Genomic DNA, 22,964 nt, shown 5'->3' on the forward strand with positions numbered 1-22,964 from the left:
GTTCACAAACTTAATTTGTTCTATGATTTTGGAAAAGATGGCCACGTTTGTACAGGAAAGATGGCCGCTGTCATGTTTGTCACTTGACAGTTTGCAAACAAAAACAAAATTTTGCCAAACACTTGTTTGTAAACCAAATTGTTTGCAAGCAAGTGTTTGTGGACTGAGGCACCACTGTATTTGCTAATTTTATAATAGTGGTTTTCCAATCTTTCACATTATGTCATTCTCATAAACATAAAAAAACCTGTGTCCTACCATGACAAAACATTTGCCTTTCCCAATGAAGATGTTTATAGCTACATGCCTCAGCAATTGTCTTGAAAATGCTGTTTCATCTACACAAAACTTTTTTTTGGATACTGGAGATCGAACTCAGGACCTTGTGCTTGCAAGGCAGGTGGCTACACAAAATATTTTGATAGGGTCTGTGTAGTTTAATCGGCGTTCAACTCACAGCAATCCTGTCTCAGCCTCTTGAGTGCTGGGATACACAACTTCTAAGCAGCACAATGACTAAGAAACACTGCTATTTAAACGCATTCTGACAATCAAGCTCAATGGGGTGTTAAACATAATATTTGATCAGGTTGTTGTGGTAAAAACTGCTGAATTCTCTGAGCACTGAAGGAAGGAAAGCTGTAGTTTTGAAATTAGAATTTTAAAACTTGCCTTAATTTTCTTCTTCTTCATTGGTATCGATGAATTTGCAAGACTTTTACTAGAAGTGCGGGAGTTCCGCTCACGCTCATCTAATTCTTCAATTTTCCTTTTTTTTGTGGTGCTCCTTGAAGATGTTCTAAATTGTTGGGTGTTGTCTTTTAGAGGAGTTGTGGAAGTAGTCCTGGAAATGGCTGCTCTGGAGAGAATCATTAACGTATGGGCAGCCATGTTTACACTATTTTCACTGCCTGTCTCACTGGCAGGGCTGCAGGCAGGCAAGTCTGGAGTGACAGGAGGGATCATTACTTTTGGTGTGCTACTGTCATCACCAAAACGCCTACTAGAGGGGGGCTTGATGACATCTGTAGGTTCTTTATGTTTTTCCCCCGTTCCTGAGCCAGGTGTACGGGGAACAGGCAAATCACTACTATCAGCAAGTCTATTTACTGGGCTGTGCAACTGAACATCATGTAATATTTCTGTGGTACTCAAAGAGTTGGTAGATTTAGTTTGTTCTTGTTTTAGTTCCTTCATAGCTGTACCTACTGAAATAACATTTTTACTGTTTGAAGATGTAGCTTGTTTTTTGGTCAGTTCTTGCAGGGAAGCTACTGCTTTCTCATTTCGTAAACTCCCATTTTGTTGCCCAATAGACAATTTTGAAGTGTCTGAATTTTTCGGCCTATCCACATCACTGCATAATTCGTTCTCCTTATTAGCTGTTGCTTTATGGAAGGATTCAAATACCGTTTCTGTAGGTGCAACTTTCTTTTCTGACTGAGCTTCTCTTATGGTGGTATGCCGACTTATAGCAGTTTCTGACTTAGATAAAATCTTAGGCATAGGTGTTTTCTCTCTCTCTTTTTTGGTAGCATTAGAAGGGGGTTTTAACGTGCAGGACACAATGGGTGAGTCAAGATGAGAAAAGGAAACTTCACTCCTGTCTTTGTGTTGTGATACCATCTTATGGCTTGACCCCTGCGTGTTTGCCACTGGAGAAGTGGTGCTGTCAAAACACAGCACACGTCTATGGCTTTCAAATGGTCTGCTAACTGGAACCATGCTCTCTTCTGAGAAGGGAACTGTGATTTCTTCCATTTTTTTCCCAAGTCCTGTGGCCTTATTCTTGTCAGAAACTTCAGTTCTACCAAAAAAAAAAGAATTATTTAGCAACATAAAGAAATCCTTTATGTTTTTAAGCTGAGCATTCAAATAATCTATGATAGAAACTACTTGGTACTCACCTTTGTGCATGACATCCAACTGAATAACTTGATGAATCCGCCAAATTATTGACCTGCTTTCCTGGAATTAAGGATGCAACAGATGACAATATTACATATGGTAAGAAAAGTTTTAATGCCTATATACTGGTTTTAAAAAAGCAGTACTGGGCTGGGGATTTAGCTCAGTGGTTCCGCCGCCTGCCTTGCAAGCGCAAGGACCTGAGTTCGATCCCCAGTACCAAAAAAAAATAAAATTAAAAATAAATAAATAAATAAAGTAGTACTACAGTCATGCACCAGAGAAGGAATGGTCCTAAGGCTCTCATAGATACCAAACTCTGTAGATACTTTTTCATGTTTGTTGTAACAGTAAAAAGAGGACAAAAGGGCTGTAAATTGCAGGTTAGATACACATCTCAAAGGTTATTAAAATGGAAATGTCATGTAAACAGTATAGAGAACAACGACAAGAAAAGTCTATACATTTTCAGCACAGACATAGTATTTCCCCGACAAGAGATGGGAAAAGAGGATGATGTTGGAAGTAGAACAGGTACACACAGAATAGGAGATATTGGAAATGAAATTTACTACTGATTAGCCGGAAGATGAAATCACTGGCTAAAAGTGAGAAGGCAGGGATTAGATGTATTTCAGATGAGATGTGCAAATCTTAAAGAGTTTAAATGGCAATGGGAGGGATTTAAATATTTAAAATGATTGCCAAGTGGCAGGTAAGTGAGAAATCAATTTTTAAGTGATATGGAATGGAACCACCTTTTGTTTTTCATTTTTCTGGTGCTAGGATTGAACCCAAGGCCTCACCCATGGCATGTGGTCTACCATGGAAAAACTTTAGAGAACTTTGAAAAGTTTTAGTCATCAAGGTCTTGAATGAAAATATGGTGTTACTTTGTATATGGTGCCCTGTCTGACTTCTCATTTCACCTTTATCAATACTATATACAGTCTTCTAAAATTATTTTGTTCTATTCATTTTTTCATTTTAAATTACTATGACATGACTATTTCAGTATTGGCTGGGTAAAGTTTGTTCTCTGCTCTTCTTAGTTAACCATGGATTTATTCTTTCTTACAGATTTAACAAGCAGTTTTCCCAATCCCCAAAATATTTTACTTGGATTTTAAACTGTAATTCTATAAAACATTTGATTCAACCAGGAACTGACACCCTTACACAGTTAAATCTTCGAATCATAAACATGGCTCTTTTCCATTTATTTAGGACTTCCTACAGATCCTTTCACAGATTTAAAATTCCTTTTCTAACATTTTTGGTTAGGTTAATTCCTTTCCATTTTATTATTTTTGTGGTCATTGTAAATGATGCCTTGTTTTCTATTATATTTAGCAACTATTGCTGGCAGAGTAATTTTGGTAAATTAATCATACCTGGCAATCTTGTTTAATTCTTACCACTCCTCATCATTCTACTGATTCCCTGGGGCTTACTGTGTAAAAACCGTGATATTTGTCATAATAATTTCATTTTCTATTTTAAAATTTTCATACCTATTTTCTTACTGTATTTTTTTGGACCACAGATATATGGGAATTTGTATATGGTGGAGGTAAGATCAGCTGTCAGAGGAGGGAAAATGGATTATTTAATAACTTTTTGGTGTTGGCAATGCTTCCTTACTGTATCTATATAGGAAACTGAGAATGAGTATCCTTGTTTTGTTTCCAACTTTAAAGCGATGTTTACCATAGATAGCCTTTAAGAACTTATCATAGGGCCAGGGATTTAGCTCAGTGGTTTCTCCACCTGCTGCGCAAGCGCAAGGACTCGAGTTCAATCCCCAGTACCAAAAAAAAAAAAAAAAACTTATCATAGATACTGAGCTTTCACCAATTTCTTTTCTGGTATTAACTCTGTAATGGCATAAAAAACAAGTGTGAGACTGAGAAGACATCTATGATATCAAAAAAAAAATAACATCTCAATAGATAGGAAATCTAATAGAGAAGGAAAAGGATACGAACAAGCAAGTCATACAAAGGGAAATATTAGCAGTTTCTTAGAGATGATTCTGAACCTTATTAGTAATTACAAAACAAAATGAAATAAGACATTACTGTACCATTTCATGCCATCATATTGGTAAAAGCTAAAATATTACATGGTATTAGCACTGGCAATGTTACTGGTCAAGTAAAGAAAGCAATGAAAGTATGAATTCTTATCCATGATTCAGATATTCTACTCCTGGGCATATGCCCCAAACAAATTCATACAGGCCCACAAAGATGCCATCTACAAAAGTTTTCATCATATCATTGTTTGTCAAATAAAAAAACCCTTGAAAGTCCATTGATAGGCTTGTGCAAATGATTTCCAATGGTCACTAAAAGGCACTAACATGGTAACAGAAGGAACATAAAAATAATATAGAGCTGCTGTAATGAGACAAAGTTTAGCAGGGTGCCAGTAAATCAAAATACAACTTAAGTCCAAATTACTAGACAGATAACCTTTAGCATAAGGAAAAGCTGAACTGATCATAACATTTAGTGAACTCTGTATAATCACTGCCCTTAGAACACTAAACATTCACAATGTAAAGATAAACATTTACCATGTAATCTGTTAAGTGCTGTAGCATAGGTAATGAACTAAAGAAAAAAAAGTGGAATACCCATCTTCGCCACTGCTTGTTATAAATAGCTACTAGGATAAAGTTATGTTTGAGTTAAATTTGAAGGATCAGAAACACATCAGAGGGTGATAGCTGGACAAGGAAAGAGAATTCTGAGAAGAGGAAATAACATGGGTAAAGGGATAATAAAAAAGGATCGCCGAGTATAAGGTGAATAGCAAGTATTGCTGTTACAGAGTCCATGTTGGCAAGTGGTAAGAGCTGAGAATGGAGAGGTTAACAAATGTGTACGTAAGCCAGCCTGAGGAATTTCAATTTCATCCTGTGGGTGGGTATTTCCAAGGTTTTAGGCAGAGAATCAACACATTCACATTTGTATTATGGGGGGAAAAGCCACTTAGTCACCAACAGATAAACAGAGACAACAAAGGGGGACTACATTAAGACAATATTGATATAACTTAGATGAAAAACGCATATTTGAACAAAGAGAAATGTGTGTTAAGAGTGACTCCTGGGTTTTGGACATGGTAGCCAGAGAGCTGGGCCACTGATTAAAGAAGAGAACAAAAGAAGATAATCTGCAAACTAAAGCCACGCCACTCAATGTGTGCTCTGTACGAGGAGCACTGGCAGTATCTGAGTTTGTTAGGAATATGAAACCTCGGGCACTGAACCACTATTAATTTAGCATTTGAATTTTACAAAATCCCCAGGTAGTTCATATACATATTAAAATTTGAGATGTACTGATCTAGTCTCATACAAAGGTATAAGCCATTTACCATACACTTTAAACATGTTAGGAAAGAGGGATCATGATTATCTGAGGAACACCAAAGAAAGAAGTCCCAACAGGCAAACGCTAAGAGTCAACAACTAAAAGCAATTTTATCAGAACCAAAACTGTTCAATAATAGAACTGGCTGCCTTGTGACATCTATTACTATAATACTTTAAGCTAACATGACCATTTGTTAGGAATAGTACAACACTTCAGGTATTGAAGACAAATGAATATAGACATAAAGTTGACATTAATTAACTTAAAGAAATGGTACCTATACAAGCCTTGTTTCTCAGTCCCTGAGCCTTCTGAGATTTCGGAGGAACAGGGAATTGAGGGATACTTCTATTGCATACAGGTGCTGCTAAAGGCATATGAAGGACCTGCAAGAGAAGACGCCATTAATTACTGTTAAGAAAAGCATCAGTGAACCATTTTCAGTTCATAAATCTTACCTGCTGAGGAGGTGCAGAAAAGGTATTTCCATTCTGTCCAACCACAGAGACAGGGACCATTCCCACCATTCCCTGGAGTACAGGTTGGACTGGAGAAGCAATTATAATGGCAGAACCTAAAAAAGAGTTTTCGTTGAAGTAAGATTTCCTCTCAAATCTTCTGGCATAATATATTAAATTAGCACTTTTAAATAAATTCTATGAACCATTCTTTATGATCTACTCTCCTTTAAAAAAATACTAATTTAAGAACAATAGCATGACCAAGATAATTTAGCCATGGTAAACCATCATGAGTAAGTGTAAGAAGACTCTACAGCTAGGAGAATATATTACAATTACCATCTTGATTCCTCTAGAAAGAATGATGAAACTAATTTGAGTATGAACTCTTAAAACAGAAAGGATCCTAACCCCATGATTATAGCGCAAGACCCTGTTCATAACCCTGTTTTATGTCTCAATGGCATGTCCAAAAGGATGCATAACAAGGAAAAACCAGTAAGGAGAAATTAGAATGGTTATACGGTCTTTATAAGTCAACTACAGTCAACTATTATACTTTAGCCCTGTCATGCAAATAAACTTTTTCTGAATAAACTCACTAATTGTTCCTGTTAGGTTGATCCACTCACTTTTACGTGTATTTACTAGTCTTTCAAATACCTATGTATGCTTGTGCTGCTTCCCTTGGCTGTGAAGACTTTTATCTCCTACTTTATTTCTCTAAGCTCTAGCTTAAGCTCCATATTCTGTATCAATTCTGACCTCTCCTTTAGCTCAACTGAAACAGTACTTGAAACACTCACCAAGTTTAATAATTGATTGTTAATGTTTAATCAGATTTTCATGTATGCCTATAATATAAAAAGGCAGATGAGGAAAAGAACAATACATATAAAATTGTAGATGAATGTGATATAAGCTTCACTTCTGAGGAACACATAATCAATGACCAATGTAACAGGCATTTCAATCACTAATTGCTATAAAACAGCTTGTAATAATATGCCACAAGAGCCCCCTCTAAACTAAGGAGTCTAAAGACAGGAATCAATTCCAGAAGATGGAAGGCAGCGAGAAATTATAGATTTTATGGAGGAAAAAATTCAGGTTGTTTTTGAAAGTCTCTTCAAATAGATGACAAATTCTTTGAAAACTACAGGTACAGTAAGAAAATCTCCCATAACATTTGGGTTTTATCAGGTATAGCTATGTGAAAAATCAGTCTTTCTTGTTTTTTTTTTTGTACCAGGCATCGAACTCAGGACCCTTCACTTGCGAGGCAGGCAGAATCACTCTTTAACTCTTTTAGTAGCTTATTAACATGTACACTGAAAAGTAATGGTGAAAAGAAAAAAAATTCAACTACTTAAATCCATAGCTTAGCAGATTTAAAAAGATTTGACTGAATTAATTAGCACAAGAAGCATAATCACAAAGTTTAAGTGTATGTTCTTATACAAATAGATTCTTTTTTATCTCCTACCCAACAACTTCACACACAAGAGAAATGAATTTCAACATGCTCCCAACTCCTTTTTTCTCCTACAGCGCTGGGGATGGAATCCATGGCCTTGCACACGGTAGGGAAGTGCTTTACCACATAGTTTTGCATATCCCCAGCCTGTTTCCATTTTTTTTTTTTTTGAGACATGGTCTCACTATGAAGCCCATGTTGGCCTCAAACTCAAGATCCTCCTGCCTTAGCCTCCCAAGTGCTGGGATTCCAGGTTCCAATATGTTCTTACAATTACCTTGTGAAAAGTTTGGTGACACAGCTTGGTTGACAGCAAATACACTGTTTGATCTTGGTGGTGTCTGTAACTGTGGTGGAGGAGGTTGTGCAGTCATAGGTGCAGAATTTCCAGGCAACACCACAACATTAGACTGACTAACAGTTGTTCCCAAGGCCGCTGGATCAGTCACACAGGTAGCAATGAGAATGTTATTTGAGTTGCCAAAAGTTGTGCTTGTGGCTGGCATCAACTGTATGAATCCTCCTTCCTTGGAAACGCATGGTGTAACACTGGCTGAAAAAGTAGTGCTGTCATCACTCTGAACGTTGTTTACTGAAGAGTCCTCAGGTTTGAGTGTTAAAAGGCTTTCTTCCACTGAGGCTGAATCCTTTACTGCAGCAGATACAACAGTACCTGCACTTTCTTCTGAAGACAGGCCTTTAACTAATTCTCCATTTTTGGCAGGTGATTTAGCAGGAGAAGATAAAATGATAGTTGGCAAGTTTTCTCCACTGATACTAGATACAGCATTGTTAAGTTCAGTATCTGAGGAAACAAATGGATCATCACTAATGATAATTTTGAGAGACACAATATTTGATGAATCTATCTCTGCAGAGTTGTCACTAGAAGGTTTATCACCAGGATTTGGGGACTCAGGGTGAGAATCTCCCACTGAAGAACACCCAGATTCTGAAGGAAGAGAGTGATTGTTTTTTATAGAGTTACCTTCTGGAGGTATCAATGCAATTTCCCCACAGTTATCAGTTCTACCTAAAGAAAGAAAAATGTTATCTCCTTCTTTTACGGAAGATGAAGGCTCCTGTGAATCCAAAATAACTTCCTCAGAGTTGTGTGGCTCAGTTTCATTTTCCATATGATTTAGTTCAATAGCTGTGGAATTATATGGTTGTTTAATTGAGTCTGAATCTTCGAGACAAATTTCTATTTGTTCAGATACATGTAAAGCTGAACTTTCAACAGACACAGGTAACATTTTACTTTGAAGTGAAGAATTATCTTGGCACTCTGGGAGTTGTTGTGACACAACTGGTAGTACATTATTAATTTCAATTTTACTTTTGTAAATTTCACTAGAATCTGGTGACTTGGAACCATGAAAATTAGTTTTAAGTCTTACTGTATTCAGATTTTCACAAAACTGACTATTTTTAGATGCTTTTCCAGTTAATGGAGGATTTTGAGACAAAAGTTGACAACTTTTCCCAGAGAGAATTAAGTTTTCATTATTCATTTCACCACCAAGGGTAACTAATGAAGTTACTGGTATAGCAGACTGATGAGGCTGTAACTGAGATTCACTGGGCACATTTGGAGACAAAGAATTCTTTTCAACCTCCATGGCCCTTTCAGTTTCAGGGGGGATCTGACTGTTGTATAATTCAGCACAATGCTGATTACATTCAGCATGAGAATTTCCTCTTTGGTTAAAGTCATTCAAATTAGGCACAGACTGAAAGGTAATGTCAAGGTCACACTTCTCCTCCATAGGTGCTGCTGTTTTAATGGCCTTTTTCTGGATGCAAGAATCTATTTGGGAAAAATCTTCCTGGGCTTCCTGTCTAAGCACTTCATGATTGCTGCCATTCTTTAAAGCATTTAGTGCATCTTCATTTTGATAGGATGTACAAGGGGGTTGACCAGGCTGACCATCTGCAAAATATCAAGATCATGGAAAGATACAGTATGTTAAGTTTCTGAAGCACTCATTTTTACTATTACAACCTATTCTGTCAATGACATACAAAGTTTTAGCATAACAGTAAGTAGAAATCTGATATTGTACTACCCATTCTGTGAGTCAAAAATATCTATGATAACATTTCTAATTACTGATGCCTTTTTTTTGAGACAGGGTCTCCCTATGTAGTTCAGCCTGGCCTTGAACTCACTATACAGCACAGGCTGGTCTCGAACTCATGGCAATCCTCCTGCCTCAGCCTCTTGAGTGCTGGGATTACAGGTGTGTACCACCACACCTAGTGCTGATGCCTTTTTAAACAAGTGTCCAATTCTAAGAAAATAGATGACATAATGAAGGAAAAAGTATAGAGGTTTAAGAATATCTAGTATTTACTAGTAGGGAAAACAAAGAAAAACTGTCTCCAAGTAGTAGTAGTAGTAGTAGTAGTAGTAGTAGTAGTAGTGTTTCGCTACATTAATTTTTCAACTTCCACCATTTCTACTGACCTCATTTTATCTGATTTTTTTTTACATGATCAATATTTGATCTCCGTATACTGTTTAACATTCAACACATATTTAGTGAAGACCAACCATACATGTACTGGAACACAAAGATGTGTATTCTACTGGAATACAAAGTGTGAACGATCCACTCCCTGATCTTGGAGAGATTAGGATAGTTAGGAAAGCAGTCAAGGAACACAAAGTTACAAGAAAGCATGCTGAAAACTAACAGCATAGGAAAAAAAGGAATCTCTTTCTATCTATGGAACAAGAAAAAATGTTACAAAGAGTTAATGAAGGAGGTGATCTTGAAAAATAAATACTATAGGAAGAGGAAAGGGTATTTCAGAAAACAAAACAGCATTGATAAACTATACCCAATTTAGGGCAGAAAACACTGACTTGATCAAATGAGAAAATATAGGGAAAACCCATAAAAATGTGTATCAAATACCATAACAGTTATGACACTAGTAAAAATGGGTGTAGAGCCCACTGAAATCCTTGCTGTTGGGGAGAATAGAGGAAATTAATTTAGGCCACATAAATTTTGGGGAGGTGAATGTGTTTGGGGTAGGGGGTTTCGGGGATTGAACCCTGGGCCATGCACATGTTAGGCAAGTGCTCTAACAGTGAGCTACTCCCCCTTTTTATTTTGAGACAAGGTCTCACTAAGTTGCCCAGCCTGTCCTCAAACTTGTGATCCTCCTTCTTCAGTTTCCCAAGTACCTAGGAGAGCACCACCATCGCTGGCAGGGGGAGTAAAAAAACATTATGAGAAAAGAGAATTTCAAGTTTTGTGCAGGGTGGAGCTTAAGTGAAGCACAATCTTCTAGACATAACATATAGTGAGAAACATATGTACTCCATGATAGTTCAGCCTAAGAAGAAATGGAGGATTGAGCTTGGGTGTTGGCAGAGGATTAAGAGGAATATAGTCTAAAATCTTCAAAAGTAGTTTTAGGAAGAGAAGATGTAAAAAAATTGGGAGCTATTAGGTATTTTAGGAATTGCACAGTGATATAACATTTATAAACAGGTGAGCAGAAAAGATGATATAGCAAACTTTGTGGGGTTTTTTGATACCGGGGATTTAATTTGGGTCCTTGCACGTGGGGGGCAGAAGACAGAACCACTTAGCTATATCCCTGGCCTACAAACTCTGTTGTAGACAGAATGAATGGAGATGGTACTGAAAATGTACAAAGTTTAGCAAGAAGTGTGAAAAGCTAGGATAATGGTTACCTTTGAGGAACAGGGAGGTGAGGAATAGTGACTGGGTAGGGGAATGAAGAGCGGTTTGTACAGTTCTTGGTGTTCTATTCTTTTTTAACTCTGAGATGATTACTGGGGTACAGTATTTGCTTGATTTGATATTTCAATTAGCCATATAATTTTTTTTGGTTGCTTTTTTGAGACAGGGTCTTCCTATGTAGTTCAGGCTGGACTTGAACTATGTAGCCCAGCCTGGCCTGGAACTCTCAGAGACCCTCCTGCCTCAGCCTCCCACATGCCAGGATTATAGATTATAGGTGTGTGCCACCATACCCAACTAAGCCATATTCATTTTTATCGTGTACTTCCATACCCATCTGTTACATTAAAATAAGTTTTTAAAAAACTGGCATATGTTTCAAAACTCAAAGACGGTCTTATTTATAGCTTTCCTTCATTTAATAAGTGGCTCCTATGGGCTCTTATGTACCATATTAGCATTCTATGAGAGAGAGAAGTGCAAAGTACTGATTTAGTGGACATAGTAGATACAGCTTAAAAATCTTCAAACTTGAGTCCAGCTAAATTGTGCATGTCAAGAAACTACTGCGTTATAAAGAAATTCACCTATCATCAAATACTGAAGAATTGGAAGTAATTTTTCTTATGGCAAAAGTAGAAATACAAAACTGACCCATGTAGTAATTTGAACTCAAACAATATTTTGTGCCTCTGAATTGAGACTACTATTAACATTTTGGTTAATAACAAAGTCAAGTTCTTACCAGATTCTTCTCTTTCAAAAGAACTTTTAACCACTAGATTTGTTTCTTCAGATAAGACTATTTGCTGATTAGAAATGCTTTGTGATATATTTTTACTGTTCTTTGTTTTATCTGTTAAAAAGGGAACAGGGAAATAATTAAATGACCAAAATAAAAACAAGCATGAATTAATACCACTTCACAGTGGTCAGACAAATACTAAACCTTGGTCTTAGTTATGGTTTTCTGGATGTTTTTAATATGCTGCTTTGTATGTCATTTACAAGTGGGAATAGAACTATTTTCCTACCAGACTTTTTCTGATACAGTGTCTCACCTATGTTGACCAGGCTGGTCTCAAACCTTTGTGCTCAAGCAAATCCCTTATCTCAGTGTCCATATGTGCACATCAGGGTGCCTGGCTAGTACTGGTGGCTCTCAAACCTCAGTCTGTATTAGGTCTTCTGGAAAGTCCAAGAATTTCTATATTTAGCAAGTTCTCACATAATGTTGGTTTAGGGGACTACAGTTGGAGAACTACTGCACTAGATCATAGGATTGTGAGCAATGGTCGGTATGTTGTATTCATTTTATATTATTCAGTTTTATTTATCTGTTTTTCAGTAGGCCTCAACAATTTCTGATTGGTCAAAATGCCAACAAAAACAAACAAAAATACCCCATGCTGTTCTCTTTTTTTTTTGGTACCGGGGATTGAACTCGCGTCCTTGCGCTTGCGCAGCAGGTGGCAAAACCACTGAGCTAAATCCCCGGCCCTTGTTCTCTACTTTTATAGCTGATGTTTAACTGAAAATAAAACAAAAACAAAATTCCTTTAAATATCCATAAAATGTTGGGTTTAATGAAATAGCACCTATTTCAAATGCTCTGGGTAATGTTGCTTCACGCTGGTTAAGTTACCAGAGACTAGAAAAACTATTTTCTTCTAACTGCCTTAAAAAAATTGTCTACTTACCATAGTCAAACAAATCAAACAGTGCTTGAAATGCTGGGTCTGATTCTGTTTGTTCCAATATATCCTGTATAGCTTCTTCAGACATATGGATTTCACTCTGTGATTATGAATTGAAGGCACACTCTTAATTCAATCAACATTTAACACCAGAAAAAATTTATCAGACATTTGATATTTCTGAATTTTTATGCTGAAGCATGCCCTTTCAAGAAAATTTGATTTTAAATGTAAAAAATATGCTCATTTTTAAAGAAAATAAAGATTAGAAAATAGAAGGTAAATTTTCCTTAATTTTACTTCCTACAGTTAATCACTTTGGTGAACACATTCCTAAACATTAAAATAAAATATAGCAATTATCTATACATATAAAAACAAATAAAATCATACTCTAATATGATCATTATCATGCTCTGTGATCTGTTTTCTTCACATAAGTTTGTAGACTGCTTTATAGGTTCTTCAGTATAAATGGATTTGTGTCTGATCTCTTTATATTAAGTTCTTTCTTCAAATGCTTACTAAGGCTTACTTATTTGCTCTTATTTTAAAAATAGCATGCTAAAAGCTATATGTAAGCTCTGTACCAATGGGAAAGGGAAGGGAGTGAGCTTCTGAAGTACAATCTAAGCTGTACAATAATTTTTCAAAACTATGTATTTTCAGTTCTTTTCTTCTGACCAAGTCAAATTCTTTTGTTGGGAGAGTTTATGACTGGCAATGCTGTTTCTTGGAGACAGTAAGGACTAGGAAAAAGATATGTTGTTTACCCCCTAAGTTTTGCAACTCATTATTGTGTTTGTAGCCTTTCTTTTACATTTACTTTCAGAGGTACTAGTGCTACTCTGGATTGTAAATTTGCTTTCTTTTGAGCTTGGTTTTACTGGCTTACAAACTGAGATTCTATTTTGTCCTTCGCATTTTTTTAAAAATTCCCTCTGCTTGGTCAGGGATTTAGCTCAGTGGTTTCGCTGCCTGCTGCACAAGTGCAAGGACCTGAGTTCAATTCCCCATACCAGAAAAAAAAAAAAAATCCCTCTGCTGTTTTTAAAACTGTTAAATATGAATTTAAAACATTTTACAAATACTGTATATAATAATATGAACAACCAAGAGCAGAACATTGTGTCATTTTCTTTTTTTGGCTTTTCTTGAGACAAGATCTCGCTCTGTGATTCAGGCTGGCCTCTAACTCTTGGCAATCCTCCTGCCTCAGCACAAGTGCTGGGATTACAGGGATGTGCCAGTATGCCCTGCGTATCTTCACTTTCTTGTAACTCTCACACAATCTAAGAGTGCCATTAATTATAGTAAGCATCTGTTTTTGTGAAGAAAACATAGCAAGGAGTTAAGAGACTAAAAAATCTAGCATAGATATATATTTGTTAGCTAAGATAGAAAGGGCTTTTTAAAGAAGTACTGATAGAGCTGGCATATGGGGAAAAAAAAGTCACTGGTTTCACTCAGAATTTATCAAATGAAAAAAACCTCGCTATAATGAAATCACACAGTAATGCTAATAAAAATGTTTACACTGCCCAAGATTACAAGTAAACACAAACTTAGCTGCTCTTCAAAAAGCACACTATAAATGGACAAATATTAAAATACATATTGCCGGGTATGGTGACACACACCTATAATCCCAGCATTTGGGAGGCTGAAGCAGGAGATCACTGTGAGTTTGAGGCCAGCCTGAGCTACATAGTGAGTTTAAGGACAGGCTGAACTACATAGGAAGACCTTGTCTCAAAACACCAAAAACAAACAAACAAATATATATTGTGTTAAATTCCTTCTTTACCAACTCTTTTATTCACCATCACTGAGTAGCAATGGTGAATGCAACTCCTACTTTTCTTCTCTTGGCAGTAAGCCTCACACAGACAATTATTCATTTGGTTAGTAACTCTTCTTTAAATAGTACTTGGATTCATTTTATTTCATTATTTCTTTAAATTATACAGTTTGTAGCAGTGTAGAAGAAATGTTAATAAACATTGTACAGTATTATCACATACACAAAAATAAACATACTATCAATGAATCATTAAATATTAAATATTTAAAAATCCCAAACCATGTTTGATAAATGAGTTTTATTGATAGCCTGGTAAAGTTGGTTAGCTTTTCAGTGAATTAGAAAGATGTTGTTATTTTTACCATGTAAGTAGTAAAATATGAACTGACTCTGAAAAATCACTATCTAAATGTGCTCAGAAACAAATTGTATTTGGCTAATTTAGGAATTAAAGGAAGCTACATCTTATTTTACCAAGCCCTAGGATTACAAGTGTGCACCACCACACCTGGCTGTATCTTATTTTAAACTACATTTTATACATCAAACCTTTTGGCAATGGTTTTGAATTAAAACCAAAATATCACCTATTTTAACTGACTATAAATACTACCTACCTACCCCCCCCGCCCCCCCCCACCACACACACACTCCTAGTCATACCGGAAGTCCCAGGAGTTCATCAATTGAAGCTTCTGGCTCAGCAGGGTTGCTATCTGTTTGCTTGGGTACTTGAACAATATTGTTATCACTGTAATACAGAAAGGAAAATCTAGCATAATTATGCAATTAGACAAAAACAATTAAATATTTTAAACATACAGCTCACCTAGTCAAAAATTTGTTAATGTTTTCTGCAAGCTTTTCTTGAAGAGACTTGTTGTTTAGTATTTTTTCTCGTGCATTTTCAATAACCATTTGCTGGAAAAGAAAGTCAATGTTAAATAAGGATAGGAAAGAGTATCACGTTACTTACTTAAAAAAACAATCATCTCAGTCAGGTCCCAGTTATGTGGGAGGCTAAAGTGGATCAGGAATCCAGGAATTTGAAACCAGTGTAGGCAACACAGTAAGAACTTGTCTTAAAATATGTAAATAATAAAAACCCAATCACTGGAAGCTAAACAGTTTTAATCAATCTAAGTAGAAGTTCAGAAGTTGTAGTGGCTCCCTCCATATTACCACCTAAACATAGCATTTGAAAATTTATGTGTTTTCACAGATCTTTCACCAACTCTTTCTTCACTGCTTAGGGACACATTTTAGCTTATTATATCTTTCTTTCTTTTTTTGGTACTGGGGAACGAACTCCGGACCTTGTGCTTGCGAGGCAGGTGGGTTTTAGCGTATTATAAAAAGTTTTAAATAATGCTCTATTATACTGAATAATCCAACAACAACAAAGTATTTGCAGTTCCTAATATACAAATGTTTTTTCCTTTAGTGGATTTGCCTATGCTATTCTGAATATACTGCCTCCCACAATTATACATTCCGACCCTCTATCCGAAGGCAATTCCACTGCAATCTTACAGAAATATTATATTTAGCATGCATGCATGCACATGCGTGCACATGTACACATTTGTGTATGTCAGTACTTTTAAACTTAGGAGTATTTCAAGTTGTAAAGTTTGGGAATGTCACTTACTTTCTCTACTGTAAATGCATTTAGGTCCTGGAAATTCCGTATTGTTGAGTGAGGCCCAGACAAAGTAATACTTTTCCTTTGTGATTCACTGCAACACAGTTTAAAAGATTGTCTTTTCACTACTATGTCTAACAGATTCGATGATATCTACCCATATAGACATGAACTTTAAGACTATTTTGGTAGAACAGATATGTTTTCTCTTTTAGTGTGCACAAAAGGCAACAGAATAGAAAAAGCATTACCAAACTTGGACAAGAAGAAATAAATTTGAGATGTAATTTGATTATTTTCTAGCTATATACTTAAACATATAAACTTTGATCCTATGACCTGTTTTAAAATCAAATAAGGCCACTGGGTTTAGATTGGAATAAAATAGATTTATAGATTTTTATGTGGTTAAGTGAGAAAGATTATAATAAGGCAGCTTGTAATAAAGTAAGCCTTAATCAGCAGTAACTCACAATAAAAACAAAAATCCTGTGGATTCACAGGTGAAAAATCAGAAGAAATAATTTAAATTCATCTCCTTTTTTTGGAAATATTGTCCAGAGACACTGGCTAAGTAGGACAGAAAGAATTTTTTTCAAAAACTTCCTGAAAAGATTATATAAATTAAAAACTTAAAATGTATGTTTGTGAACCATAAAACATACTGGTATTATTTATGTTCATTTAAAAAGCATATATTCTAAAGTACCCGAGATATCATCAATTTTAAGACATACGCTTATTTTATGTACCATGAAAGAAAAAAGAAATATTCAATGAAACAATGATATGCCATTTATTGAAGGACACAACTCAGTTTCAAGTTAGCATGTGAAAGAAAATAATGTCTTCTGAAATAAATATCATTACATGTTCCAAGAACTGTATTCACTATGTAAATATCTGCTACAATTCTTGCTTGTTTGTTTTAAATGGCACTGGCAACACATTCCTTATTTTTTTTCGGTACCAGGGATCGAATTCGGGCCCTTGCGCTTGCACAGCAGGTGGCGAAACCACTGAGCTAAACCCCCCCGGCCGCAACATATTCTTTATAAAAATCATTTACCTTTTACGTCTACCAGGTGACATTAAACTGGCGTGAGATTTCTTTTCCTGAGTTCCAGGAATGATATTTAAAGACTCTCCGGCTGTATTTCAAGAAAACAAAACAATAAGATAAGGAAAATGAATTTAAACTTTAAGGTGATAAGCAGTATAGATATATATTTTTTTGTTTTGTTTTGTTTTTTTGAGACAGGGTCTCGCTATATAGTTCAGGCTGGCCTTAACCTCACTATGTGGCTCAGTCTGGCCTCAAATTAGTGGTGATCCTCCTGCCTCAGCCTCTGGAGTGCTGGGATTACAGGCACATGCCACTATACCTTGTTCCTAAGAAGCATTAAATACTGATTATTATTATTATTTTTTTTTAGGTACCAGGGATCGAACTCAGGTCCTTGCACTTGCACACCAGGTGGCGAAACCACTGAGCTAAATCCCCGGCCCCTATTTTTTGTTTTTTTTGAGATGTCTTGTTATATATTCTAGGCTGACCTTGAACTTACTATGTAGCCCAGGTTGGCCTCAAACTCGTGACTATCCTTCTGCCTCAGCCTCCCAAGTGCTGCAATTATGGGTATGCACCACCACACCTGACTAACCTCTAATTATTATTTTTACATTAAATTCAGTAAGTCTTTACAGAGTGCCTGCTATGTGGGAAGGCATTGTACAAGATATTAATATTAACCAAATACTTCACAGTTTAAGTTTAAGGCTTTACAACAGAATACAAAATACATGACAGTGGCCGGGGATTTAGCTCAGTGGTTCCGCCGCTTACCTTGCAAGTGGAAGGACCCGAGTTCGATCCCCGGTACCAAAAAAACAAAACAAAACAAAATACATGACAGAATGAAAAAAGTATAAGAAAATCATTAAGTGTTTTGAATGTAGAAAAGATGGAAATGAGGGAGATCTTAATGGATGGCAACATTTTAGTTATACAGAAGACTGGACTGTGAACTGAGAGTATAATCCCTAAATTCTAATTCCAACTCCATTATTAACTAGCTTCCCACCTTATACTACACCACATGTTTCCCCTATACATCAGGTATAAAAGAAGCAAGGATATACCATATGGTCTTTATATTTATTTCTTGCTTTAAGACTAAGCCAGGAATATGAATCTTCAAGTAGAGATGGAAGTATACTAGAAAGAGATACTCTTTATTCCATGAGGACAGATGGGCATGAACAAAGGTAAGGACATAGTGAAATATAATGTATATCCTGTGTAAAATCTAACACAACAGGGTCTTTTCTATTAATATCCCATATTTAAAAATGAAAGTTCAAGGTCTTCAATTAAATTAGAAATAGGAAGAACTCTAGAATAAAATGACTCCCAGACTTTATTTTGTGGTAAAGTTACCTAAAGTCTGTTCCATGTCAAGCTTCTCTCATCGCTTTGGTCATAATTCTATACTATAATACAGAGACATAAGTAGACCATCTCATTTACATAATGCAATAAAGTTAAAGAAAGAAAAGCTTACTAGTTACAGTTTCTTGTGACTGTGAATGATTGACCACTACAAAATTTGACCTCATTGGCGTTGAAATTTGGCCAGCTGGCTGAACAGGTTGTGTAGCTGTCAAAGGAGCAGTAGTAAATTGTGCTGAAACATAAGGTAAAATCAGCAACTCTGAACTGACAGGAGCTGCTTGAGATGCAAGCCTTCTTTGTCGTTTGATTTCTGCAATTCCATTTCTTGTTCGGACTGCAAACATATAAGCATTAAAAATTAACATCAGAGCAGTTTGGGATTAATATGTCAACATGATGAATGACCTATGTATAGTACTATATAACATTAGATCCACAGACTGAAAAGATAGTTCTTAAAAATACCAAATTTACTTGATAATTTCATAATAAACTATAAATTCAAGAGTATAACTGTTCTGCAATAATTTGTATTGCTAACATCCTCACAAATTAAGAAATCCAAAATTGTAAAATGAGAATTAAAAGATGCTACTACATGAGAGCCAATGGAAAAATGTAGGGAGTATATTTTATATATACATATAAAATGACAGAAAAAAGGCAGTTTCAACAAAACAGATACTTAGCATTCATGTTCAATGAAATGTTCACCAGACAAAGTTTGGAATAATTCTCAACATTGTTTAAAGTTGAATACCAACCTCTCTGATTGGCAGCCAACCCCGGAGAACTTTGCATGCTCCTAACAAATAAAACAAAGTAGTTTATTTATTGAAAACTTTTGTTGCCGAGATATTCTCAGATTTAGTTATGTAAAGCATGAGTTACAATATGATTGACCTAAGACAAAAAAACAAAAAGACAACACATTTTCTTGGTAACTAATTCTGCTTTGTATTAGGAGAGAAAGAGTGGCACATAAACTTATATAACATACTGTTCGTAATGAAGTTTCTAACCAATTAAATATGCATTAGAGTGCTTTGATTTTAAGAATGCAGCTTGAGGTGATTTTAGGAATTCCATACATTTAAGTAAGCTACATATGAAGTATAACATTTTCAACTGTATTTCTTAATTTATTTCTATTTCTGTAAATTTCTAATTTAGAGGAAAAGAAACTCTGATTTCACATATATTAATACTTCAGAATCCCAAAGTTCATGGCAAAAGACATTTTGCTTTTAATAAATGACTATGAAATTATCTTATCCAAACTTTAAGAGAAAAGCAAATGGGAAATTTCAAAGTTCAAGTTAATTCTTTCACTATGGACTTTAACTACCTACCCATGTATTTGCTAAGCATTAACAGGGACTTTGTCCTTATCCCAAGTAAGTCTCTACTAAAAAGAGCCACAAGTCTCCTTTACAAAGAGCCACAAGGGCTGGAGATATAACTCAGTGGCAAAGGACTTGTCTAGCACCTACAAGGGCCTGGGTTCAATCCCCAGAACCACCACACACATACACAAAATGGGGCCACAAACTTACTGAATTCAATGAATCACTTAAAAAAAATATAAAAACAACTTAGGAGAAAACCTGGCTAAGAATTCTTTTTCATGGAACATTTTTATAATCTTAGCACACTGGGAGGACAAGGAGGATCACAAGTTTGAGCCCAGCCTGGGCAACTGAGAATCTGTCTCAAAATAAACAACAAAAAAAGGCTGGGGAGGTAGGTTAGTGTGACAGTCCTAGGTTCAATCACAGTACTGTTAAAAAAGAGAAGAATCCTTTCTCTTTATGTAAAATCATGTCAATAAAATATCTCAGTAAAATACACAGTATTTATAAATGCTAAATTGTGAATGCTTTTGAAGATTATCTACAAGGGTAGGAAAGATAAGTCAGAAAAGGGAAACAAAGATAAGATTACCAAATAAGATGTGGTCCAGGCTTAGGATAAATGCATTTGGTGCCATTACAGCAGTTTTTAAATAAGAAAATAAAGCCTTTGGTAAAGTTAGATGTGATATTCACTTGTATCTCAGGGTAAAAAGGTAAGAAACTATCATTTTCATAATAGGCTCCATAATCAAATAAGAGATCTTGTAAAACTGATACCAATGACGCTAAAAGTGACATTTCAAGGCTGCTTACTAGGTAGAAGGCAGATATTAGCATCATAAGAAAGTTCTAAAGGAAGATTACAGCAGTAGCAATACTTTCTATGTTTGTTTGTTTATTTATTTAGGTACCAGGGATTGAACTCAGGATTTCACGCTTGCCAGGCAGGCGCTGTGCCGCTGAGCTACAACCCTGGACCCATCATATTTATTTCTTAACAAGGGCAGCACCAAAATGCATGGGTTCAACACATTCATTCTCTGTATATGTACTAAAAAGGCAGTTGTCTAAGAGAACTGACAATGGACTAAGATAAGAAACATTCCAGTACAAGATCTGCCTCTAAGTTGCTACAAAAACCTTGGGAATGTCATTAAACTTCTATATACCTCAATTTCTTCATCTGTAAATATTTTGTTAAAATGTAATTTATTTCAGCGAAGTGTGATGATGCATGCCAGTAATGCCACCATTCTAAGAGGCCGAGGCAGGATATGGAGCCCAACCTGACAATTTAAGAGCAACCCTTCCTCAAAATAAAAATGGGCTGGGTATACAGTTCAGGGCAAAAGCTTTGCATTTGTTATGATTTATAACTAGATGTTCCCCCAAAGCCTCATGAGCTCATAGGTGAGGTTTTTGGGAGATGACTGGATGATAAGGGCACGATTAATGGATTAGTCCACGGATTAGTTTATAGCTGGGTGTGATGCTGAGAGGTGAAGCCTGATGGGAAGAGGTAGGTCACTGGGGGCACGGCCTGGAAGGGTCTATCTCTTTCCTCCTCCCTTGATTTCTCTCTGCTTCCTGCATGCCACACCATGAGCTGTTTCTCCTCTGCTATGCTGCCTTGCCTAGGAGCCAAGTGACTACAGACTGAAACTTCCACAAACTTTGAGCCAAATGAACCTCTACTCCTTTCAGTTGTAGGTGTTGGGTACTGTGTCCCAGTTATAAGAAAGTAACCAAGACACTACCAAAAAAAAAAAAAGAGATGCAATTTTTCTCAAATTATTCCAATCAAAGACAATGAAACACCAAAAACCTTTAAGATAATGTCAAATAAGGTATTATGTAAGTGCACTATGTATATAATAAAATAATTTAAAGTTAAAGCATACTTGCATTCCAAAATCATTATGCATATTTTAATCAGTACCTGATCTGAGAGAGTGTATGGTCTAACTTCTTCCACAGAGATGACAGTATTGCTGGGACATCATTTGATGTTTCTAAATAGTAAAAGAAAATAAACTCAGTTGGAGAAAATTCATCATTCAGTTTGAACAAAGACAGAAAATCACAGTGAAAGAAAACCTCTCTCTGTTGCTAACATTATTTTGGAAACTGAAAAGCCTGTTTAAAAAATGGCCAGGAAAGGTATAATTGCTACTGCTTTGTTTTCTTCAGCTATTGTATACTATATACAATATGAGTGGAAATGGACATCCATATAAATTCAGCAGCTTTTTTTGTAAGGCCAGTAATTTCATAAATTTTTTGGATTAATAACAAATTACTTTTTCATTTTTGTTCTATCATGTGATATTTAAAGATGAATTAAAATATGCTTTATGACAAATAATTATCATAAAGGTTATATGAAGTCTTTGTAATTTAATTCTCAATTACCTTGCACTTAAAAATAGGTATAAACAATACTTCTCAGTGGGTTAATTTACACACTAAATGAGATAAAACATATGAAAGCAGAGTGCTTATAAACAGTATTTAGCAAACGTTAAGCTATTCATGTTATTATTTTATGCTACTTCTTTAACACTAATTTGTGAATGCTTTAAGCTACAGCAACAGTGTGAGAGAATAAATCATCAGAATTTGTCCTCTAAATCAGTTAATTTAGTATTATTTATATATTCTAGTAACTACCATATTTTCCCCAAAATAAGCCCTAAATGGAAAATAAGCCCTAGCATGATTTTTCAGGATGATTATAAGCCCTACTCCCCAAATAAGCCTCAGTTAAGATTGTCACCCAGACAAATGCATTTAATATACAGGACAGGTGTACTGAATTATAAAATAATATTAATATATAAATAACACCACTGACATTAATACTTAGAATAGAAATTCTAATTAAGTACTTGTAAATACCCAAGTAGGTGCCTTTGGACGAGAGGTAAATGCCTATGTAAACAGAGGAACTCAAGGCTTACTGCCAAATGACCAATCAGAATACAGACACAATGCAGGAATAATGAGCACACTTGATAATGAATGGACACAACTGTCTCTAATATGAATCTT

General features: G+C 35.6%; 1 protein-coding gene across 8 annotated transcripts in view; it reads right to left on the reverse strand.

Annotated features, from left to right (window-relative positions):
- Window positions 1-22,964, reverse strand: part of Npat (nuclear protein, coactivator of histone transcription) — an 81,901-nt gene that overhangs the window by 39,142 nt on the left and 19,795 nt on the right. For all 8 annotated transcript variants that reach the window (XM_087212169.1, XM_087212174.1, XM_087212173.1 and 5 more), the window contains 14 exons: window positions 21,853-21,925; window positions 19,323-19,363; window positions 18,668-18,892; window positions 17,173-17,254; window positions 16,110-16,197; window positions 15,288-15,379; window positions 15,122-15,209; window positions 12,658-12,754; window positions 11,703-11,813; window positions 7,510-9,165; window positions 5,753-5,868; window positions 5,572-5,680; window positions 1,908-1,968; window positions 673-1,807 (listed from right to left, as the gene is read on the reverse strand). In XM_087212169.1, coding sequence (XP_087068295.1) covers window positions 673-1,807; window positions 1,908-1,968; window positions 5,572-5,680; window positions 5,753-5,868; window positions 7,510-9,165; window positions 11,703-11,813; window positions 12,658-12,754; window positions 15,122-15,209; window positions 15,288-15,379; window positions 16,110-16,197; window positions 17,173-17,254; window positions 18,668-18,892; window positions 19,323-19,363; window positions 21,853-21,925 — 3,974 coding nt within the window. The remainder of the gene's footprint in view (window positions 1-672; window positions 1,808-1,907; window positions 1,969-5,571; window positions 5,681-5,752; window positions 5,869-7,509; window positions 9,166-11,702; window positions 11,814-12,657; window positions 12,755-15,121; window positions 15,210-15,287; window positions 15,380-16,109; window positions 16,198-17,172; window positions 17,255-18,667; window positions 18,893-19,322; window positions 19,364-21,852; window positions 21,926-22,964) is intronic.

The sequence above is a fragment of the Heterocephalus glaber genome, unplaced genomic scaffold, assembly GCF_053883595.1.
Source record: "Heterocephalus glaber isolate CG9 unplaced genomic scaffold, H.glaber_assembly_v1.0 deba00001429, whole genome shotgun sequence".
Taxonomy (NCBI): domain Eukaryota; kingdom Metazoa; phylum Chordata; class Mammalia; order Rodentia; family Bathyergidae; genus Heterocephalus; species Heterocephalus glaber.